The sequence below is a fragment of the Chrysochloris asiatica genome, unplaced genomic scaffold (genome assembly GCF_000296735.1).
Source record: "Chrysochloris asiatica unplaced genomic scaffold, ChrAsi1.0 scaffold00020, whole genome shotgun sequence".
Taxonomy (NCBI): Eukaryota; Metazoa; Chordata; class Mammalia; order Afrosoricida; family Chrysochloridae; genus Chrysochloris; species Chrysochloris asiatica.
This window is the reverse complement of record NW_006408538.1, coordinates 13,864,076-13,872,653: the sequence shown is the minus strand read 5'-3', so window position 1 is coordinate 13,872,653 and position 8,578 is coordinate 13,864,076. Positions and strand designations below refer to the sequence as shown.

The 8,578-nt window shown below is 42.6% G+C and overlaps 1 protein-coding gene across 1 annotated transcript in view; it reads left to right on the top strand.

The window, feature by feature from the left end:
- Nucleotides 1–1,846: 1,846 nt before the first annotated feature.
- PPA1 (pyrophosphatase (inorganic) 1) overlaps nt 1,847–8,578 on the top strand; it is a 31,588-nt gene continuing 24,856 nt past the window's right edge. Inside the window, exons 1-2 of the mRNA XM_006835854.1 lie at nt 1,847–2,000; nt 4,772–4,830. Of these exons, the coding sequence (XP_006835917.1) occupies nt 1,937–2,000; nt 4,772–4,830 (123 nt within the window). The 5' untranslated portion in view covers nt 1,847–1,936. The remainder of the gene's footprint in view (nt 2,001–4,771; nt 4,831–8,578) is intronic.

Here is an 8,578-nt window from a genome sequence, read left to right as displayed (position 1 = left end):
GCAAACACCTTTCTGGACTTGATTCTATTTCATATTCATTCTGCACAGATTCCTTTAACTTTGAGACCTACACTAGTTTATATCACTATCTAAACTATTGCTCCATTCGTTTTTGTTTCTGCCTTGTTTTCTAACTACAGGAAAACAGTGTGGTATAGTATTTAAAAGGTCAGTAGGTCCCGGACTTCTGCAAATTAATGGACTTGCCCGTGGGGCTTGGGAATCTGAATGGAAACAAAGATGGAGGGAAGCACTTCCTCCTATTTAGAAAAATTATCTTAGTAGGTTCTCAGAGATCCTCTCAGTTTATATAATATACATTGTTTTGGGTATAGATCAAAATGTCTGTAAGGCAAATTATGTCTTAGAAAAATAAGATGATCTCTTTGTTCATCAAAAAAAGTTTTTAAAAAAAATAAAACTAACCATTCTTTATGAATATCATTTTCTAATTTATAATATAAAGTGTTGCAAGTGCTTTACACTTTCCTAAACTAAAGGTTGGCAGTTCTAACCCACCTAGAGGCACTGATCTGCTTCCATAGAGTGCCCCACGGAGGAGTTCTACTCTGTAACACAAGGCTTGCCATGAGTAGATATCAAGTAAATGATAACGGGTTTAATTTATAATAATTAGGATTTCAAAATATGCCTTTGCTTAGCACAGGACTGGATTTGTAAGTGGTATAAATACCTGCTCACAGTCTCAGGAAGATTTTAGTTTTGGGGTTTGGTCTGACAAGATGGACAAGTAGAAAAACTTTGCAGGAGAGAAATGGCCTCAAGGAAGTCTGCACTCCTGTCTGAAGCTTCCGGGGAGCAGCTGGACCAGGGTTGGGAATAAGAAGTTACACTTTCTGAGTGCTTATAAGACAGGCACTGTTCCAAGCCTGGAAAGTTTTCACTCGTATGTAAGGAACTGGTGTTTGAGGGGATGTTGTTGTTGAGTGCTTTCGAGTCGGTTCCGACCCACATCGACCTGTATGGGTTTCCAAGAAGCAGCTGGTGAACGTGAACCACCGACCTTACAGTTCAAACTGACTTTGCAGTCTGACACATTAACCCACAGCGCCATACCTAAGCTCTGCTTGTTGGTGTTGTTGTGAAGTGCCATTGAGTCGGTTCCCACCCATAGCGACCCTCTACATGGTTTCCCTCTACATGGTTTCCGAGGAGTGGCTGGTGAGCTTGAACTGCCGACCTTACATTTCAAATGGCTTTCCAGTCTGGCGCATTAACCCACAGTGCCACCCTTTTGGTGTGTATCAACTCAAGTACCCCAACAGCCCCATGAAATAGTCATAATGATCCCCATCTTGCAGAGGAGAAACTGAGACTGGTTACAAGTGTCTTACCCAATGGAAGGTGGAGATGCTGGCTATCTTAGTCCTGCTGGAAGCCATTAAAATCAACTTTGCTAACAGGGATCCAAAAAATGTCCCAAGACCGCAAACATGGAAGCAAGTGACTTAACCGCCTTTTCAGATAAGAAACTTCTCTTCTGGAAGGTCAAAGGTGAATTCCCGTGTGTGCTGGAGTGGAAAACTGCAGTCTACTCTTAGCTAGCCTGTGCAAAGAATGTCCTCGTTCCGGCCCCAAAGCCTGCCGGCAGGGCTGAAAAAAATAATAGCAAAACAGCCCGTAGACAGCCACGTGGCCCAAACTCCGCGCCACCCGGGCTACGCGCAGAGGCGGGGCCAGAGGGGGCGAGGCTGGGGCTCTAGGACGCGCGGGGCAGCGGAGTGCGCCTGCGCATCAAGTGGGCCGGGCGGGGGTGGGTTGGGAACGCGAATGCGAGCGGTGTTAAAGGCCGCTCCCCGCCCTGCCTGCCGGTCCAGTCGTTGAAGTGCGCAGGCGCCGAGATCTCTCCTTGTCAGTCGGCGCCGCGTGCGGTTTCAGTGGGCTGTGGCAGCGGTAGCGACTAGTCTCCGGCACCATGAGTGGCTTCAGCAGCGAGGAGCGCGCCGCGCCCTTCACCCTCGAGTACCGAGTCTTCCTCAGTGAGTGCCCGCGCTCCCCTCCGCTCACCCTTCCATTCATTCTCAGGCCTCACCTGCTGCCCGGCAGGCTCAGCCAGCCATCTACCTCTGGTCCCCGGCCCGGCCAAGCTCCCGGGGCCCTGATCGGCCCTCACATTTCACATTTCCCGCTCGCCCTTGGCCAGCCCTCTGCTAAAGAGAAATCATTCGTCTTTCACACGCCGGCTGGACCCGATGGGCCGGGCTAGTTTTGCAGGTGTCGGGCTCGGGCGATTGTCTGATGGGAACCACTGAGTCACTCTAGAAAGATGCCTGGAGGTAAAATAATCTCCGTAAAAGGATTGCACAGCTTGAGGGCAGGCGTGGGGTGGTGATTTCCTTAAGACCTGAATACCTCCACTGGAGCTCAGATTGTTGGCGAGGTTCTGCAGATGGGGAAACCGAGGCCCGCTAAGGGGCTGCCAGTGGAAACGCTCGCGCTCCTGGCCTTTGCCCGGGTTTTATCGTAGGTACCGATGCTGGCACTTCTCATGCTGAAACAGAAAGCTGTTCCTTTCGAATTAAACAAGTGACGTCAACTGGGAACCATGAGTGAGAAAGCGCCAAGTTTCTACCTTTGTGCAAGAAGTTAGCGTTAAAAGGGTACCTGTTTTACGCCCTGAACCTACTATCCAAGAACCTGCAGCTGAGGGCGCTCGGCTTTCCAGAACGAGAACGCACCACTGTTGCCTTGTAGTGCAGGAAAGCTATGTTGGGTTTATCTTGATCTTCTACCCACCAAGCCACAACGAATAGATTATATTGGTGATAACGCAGGAATTAAAAAAAGTGTTGCCAGAGGCATACCCTTTTAAATCTTTTACAATTTTATTGTGGAACAGAATAGGCAGGTGAAAGGAACGCTTTGGGTCCATGTGTATGAAGGGCTAGGAGGGGAGGATTAGAGAGAACTGATAGCAAAACTGAAAGAAGGAACAAATAAAGCTCATTGCCAACAAGTAGTCTGGTGTGAGAGGAAAAGGAAAGTGAAGCTAAAAATTCACATCATCTAGTTGAAAATTGGACTCCTGATGTGGCGCTATAGGATCAGCACTGGACTGCAAACAAGGTTGGCAGTTCAAACCCACCAGCTGCTCCTTGGAAACCCTGTGTAGGATCGCTATGAATCGGAACGAACTCCACGGCACATAGCAATAAAATTGAAAATTAAATTACCATATACAATCCAGGAAGGGTGGAGCTGCGTTTCACAATTAAGTGGCAAGGGCAGTGCAGGACTTTTGCCTGCACTGGACTCTTTTTTTTTTTTAAGTTATTGTTGTTATGTGCCGTAGATTAGGTTCCGACTCATTCCGAGGCTGTAAATCTTTACGGGAGCAGAAAGCCTCATCTTTCTCCCACGGAACAGCTGGTAGTTTCGAACTGCAGACCCTGAGGATAGCAGCCCGATTCGTAACCATTACGCTACCAGAGGTCCTTAACTCTTTTCTTTTCTTTTTTTTTTTTTTTTAAGTTAGTGTTGGCTTCAGAATTTTCCTTTGAATCAGGTTTGAAGTTGGTACCATGATCTGGGTAAATTGTCTTCAGGCTATATTTGCCTTTGGACAGCAAATAGTTTATTTTTTAATTAGATTATTTTGCATAGTAGTTGTTTTTACTAAGATGATATACTGACAGTGAGTATTGATGACTGTTATCGAGACCAGTGAAGTGCTGGTGTGACCTGGGGGTTAATGAGCTGGAATGCAAGGTCCCTGTTGAATTAACAACATCAACACTGAGACCAAAGTCACTCCAAAACTTTGGTACCCACTAAAGTAACTTTTTATTAAATAGAACTCTCCGGAACCTAATACCAATGATTAGAACCTGTTCTGTACTTCCATAGTTTTAAGTCTGTTTTTTAACACAGATTTCTTAGCATTTTTCCTAATAGGAGAAGTAAGATTTTTTTAATTTTACTTCTCTATATATATTTGCCATCCTCTTTAAGATTGGTAATGGCTTGGCCCACAGCCAGAGTTGGCTCTGAAGGGGCTTTTACAGGATTGGAGATGGTTATGTCTAACTTTGACTTTTCCACTGTGGTTTTGAAATCATCTAGGAAAGGGATATAATGTGTATTTGGCTCTTAGATTTCCTAAGAATAGTGAGGAAGGATGTTCTTAAACTTACTTTTTTGACTATGGCAGTTGGGCTCTAGAATGTCGAAATGACGTCTGAACGTGTTGTTACACCTTGATTACCTTAAGAAAAATCGTAATCTACAGTGGCTCTGTCGTCTTGGGGCATCACCTTTATAAAGCAACATACTTTACAATTCAGTACACTGGTCCCCTCTTTCCTCCCAACGGAGCTTATCATTGTAAACTGTTAAACTGATGTAAAATGAATCCAAAACAGCTTGATTGTCTTTGTGTACTAGGCACTGCTGCTATTGTTAAATACCATCGAGTTGATTCCTACTCATACTGATCCTGTATAGGGTTTCCAAGGAGCAGCTGGTGGGTTTGAATTGCCAGCCTTGTGGTAAGCAGTGCTGATCCTACAGCACCACAACCAGGCTCTTGGATACTAAAGTAATTTGGTCTCTTCCCTCATTATAAGTACTTGTGAGATGCCCATAGAATAAAAACCCAACCCAATCATGAAGGAAGGTCAGGCGGCATGAAATATGCAACCAGGTTTTCTGATGTGGGAATAAAATCTTGGTATGAAATTTACTTCATGCACCTGGAAGTATAATTAACCACAGTACTAACTTCTTTGATTTTTTTTTTTTTTTTTTACAGAAAATGAAAAAGGACAATACATATCTCCATTTCATGATATTCCAATTTATGCAGATAAGGTAAGGCATTCTTATCTTTTGAGCAGTCTTTGTATTTAGATCAGCTAGTTCCACATATGGGCTTTTAAAAATCTATCCCTTAACAAGGGTTTAAGATGTCTCATGAAATCCTGGTGTGGTGCTGTAGGATCAGCACTGAACTGCTAACCATAGAGTTGGTGGTTCAAACCCACCAGGTGCTCCTTGGAAACCCAATACAAGGTTGCTGAGTCAGAACTGACTTTATGGCAACAACAACATTATGCTATGTGTTACAAGTGCATTGCTTAAGTCAGTCTTAAAGCCAGGTGGAGTCCTGGTGTGGCGCTAGGGGTTAATGCCCCACATGGCAAAGCCATCTAAAGTCAGCCATTCAAGTTCACCAGCTTCTCCTCGGAAACCTTATACAGGGTCACTATGGGTCGTAACCGACTCAGCGGCACTTAACAACAACAACAAAGCCAGATTATTCTGTTGAAAGAGCAGCTGTAAATTGGGGGCCCACCACCTGCCATCAAGTTGATTCCATCTCATAGCAACCCTACAGGGCAGGCTAGCACTCACTACTCCCTAGGATTTGCAAGGCTATTGATCTTTATTCTTTTCTGCTTTTACTTTTAAGATTAATTTAATTTACTCCTGAGCCATAAGTTTTTGTTTGTTCTGAGGTATCTTTTTCTTCTGTGCAATATCCTTTTCTGGGTTAGGAATGATTTGTTCCTTTTCATTGAGGATCATCTCATTGTAGCAGGGGGAGCCCATGTAGGGATGTAGGGGTTAATCCGATAATCCAACCATGAGCTCTATAAATTCAGCGGCACATCTTGGGGGTTTTGTTGACCTGAATGTGCTCAATGACCAGAGAATCCATATGTAAAACCCTTCAGTTCAGCATTGCTGTCTGCATTTTTAAGCATGTTCAGCAAAAATTGGGCGTTGTTTTTGGTCCACCGACCCTGTGGCTAACCCCACTTTTTGACCTGGGCACACCTACCAGTGCCACCATTGTAAGGTTGGATTGGTACACATTGCAGAAGCAAAGTGACATCTTTAAGATACTTGGTGACTTTCCGGATATGCATATCCTTGATGGCCTGGGTAGTCTCATGGGTACTCTTAAAATGGACCTGGAGATTTGAACCTCTGGATTTGTACCAGGATTTTGTGGGGTTTTCTGGGTCAAGTGAGTAGCAAACCATTTTGTGAGATTACCCCAGGCCACTTACAGGAAGAGCAAGGCTATAAATCTTTATAGGAGCAGGAAGCCTTCTCTTTCTCCTTTGGAATGGCTGGTGAATTTGAACTGCTGACCTGTGGTTAGCATTCCAATGTATAACCTGCTATATACCACTAGGGCTCCTTATAAATTGAGAAAGAGTAGAAAAATTGAAACTAATTGTTTTTATGCTGCCTAGTTGAAAATAAAAATTTAAAAAGTCACATTGATCTATTCTATATGTGTTTCTGGAACTAAAATCTTAAACTTGCAAACCCTTTGCAGTCACAGTTGTTATGTTGTTAAATGCCATCAAGTCTTTCAGGTGACCTTGTATAGGGTTTCCAGGGAGCAGCGGATGGGTTTAAACTGCTGACCTTGCAGTTGGCAGTCCCATGCTTATCATATAGCATCCCACTAGGACTTCATAGTGACCCTGTGGTGGTGATAGTTGTGTGCCATGGAGTCGATTCAGACTCAGCGACCCTGTATAGGGTTTCCGAGGCTCCTCAGTGATGCTATATAGGACAGAGTCTAACTGCACCATAAATCTTTGTGGAAGCGGACTGCTACATCCTGCCCCCTCCGAGTGTCTGGTGGGTTCATAAACTATTGCCAACCTTTTGGTTAGCAGTTGAGTGCTTGACCAGTACACCACCTGGCTCCTTAGGGCGTGATTTTAAAGTAGACCCTGTAGTTGCATAAAATATAGACTGTGGGATGTTTATTAAACAGTAAAAATAAACCTGATTGCTCAGTGACTGTGGGAAGATTCTGTACTTTTAATGACCTGGTAGAGTTAAGATCTGCAAATAGATTGCCAGGCCTTTTTTCCAAGGCACCTCTAGGTGTACTATAACCTTTAACTGTGAAGTTAGCAGCCACGCACAGTCACCATTTTCACCACCCGATGACTCTGAAGGTAAGTCCACAGACTCCTAAACCATGCTGTGTGTTCCTATATACACCTGTGAGCTTCAGAACTGAACATTTCTTATGCGTAGCCGTCACGGCACAGTGGTCAAACGCTTGCTGCCTATGTTGAGTCACTAGGAGTCAGAACTGACTTGACAGCCGTGGCTTTGGTTGGTTTGGGAGTTTATCATAAATTACTAAGAATCTTTTCGTCTTCCACTCTATATAGGAAAGCCTTATTTCGTTGTATTTTGCTTTATTGTGCTTCTTAGATGATTGTGTTTTTTACAGATCAAAGGTTTGTGCAACCCTTCATTGAGCAAACCCATGGGCACCATTTTTCTACTGCATGTACTCACTTTGTGTCTCTGTCCCTTTTGAGTAATTCTCACAAGAGGTCAGACTTTTTTTTTAAATATAAAACTATTTATTGACCACTGTTCACCAGTATTTACAATGAAATAAACAATATACAGTTGGATTCACATTCGCATTATACAAAGTTATTTTTCCTAGTTTTAGCTGAACCAGTAACCAAATACTGAAAAGACTGAACCTACATGTAAGGAATGGGTTGGGATAAAACAAAAACCAAAAAACCCAAGCAGGCCAATAGTTTACAAGATTGTTTACCCATTTTTGCCAGCAGGTCCTAAATGGAAACGTTTCTAACCATTGTGTTAGAGTCTTACCTGCAAGGTATTAGACATTCCATGAATCATGACCTTTTACTAAAACACAGAGGTTTCAACTTTCTGTAAGGAATGGCTCTCTAAATGGATCAAAAGCTCACTTAACTCAACTTTGTTTGGCTTATTTAAATATTATTTGTCCAGTTTTCTTACCTAGGTAGGGAGGTTTTTAGCAGAGGTAAGATTTTCCCATTCAGTAAATTTGCAAATAAACACTTTCAATTATATGACTGTCTCGATAATGATGTTTCAAGTTGTCTAATTAATTACTAGATCATTTATTTGATTTGAACGCTTATGTCTTAGAATTGTTTTCAATTTAACTTGAGATCTATTTCTTATGGTGCTCAGATTGATAGCATCCTTGAAACAATACAAATTTACCCATGGCTGTGAATGCCAGTTTTACGCAGAAATTTTGTTTTTGGTGAATGTAAAATCAAATCAAATACATTTACATATACACAAAAACAACCTAAAACTCAGAAGAGTCCTTAGGCATATATTTTTTATGGGTTAAACCCAAGTTCTGCTTCAGCAATGCCTAGATAAAATTTCCCAGTATTTAGAAAAGCTATTCTCTAATGCAGAGGAAATAATACACCATGGTATCGAATGTTTGTTTTCTGATAAATGAAGCAACTACAGAAAGCTTTTATGTTTTTGTTCAAAATAACCAGTGCTATTGATGCAACAAAACAAACAAACAAAAACCCCAACAGCTCCCCCAATACTGTTTCAAAACAAACATATCAAACTTGGTTTCCATTCGAATGTAGTTATTCTTCACACTAATCAATCAAAACAACAAAAAACCAAGACCTAAATTTTATATACATACAAATATATATAAAAAGCAATGCGCACCCTCTGATTGGTGACCACACACATCACCGATGGGGGATGATCGGAGCTCAACCTGGAGAGGAAAGAAGAGGGGGAAAAA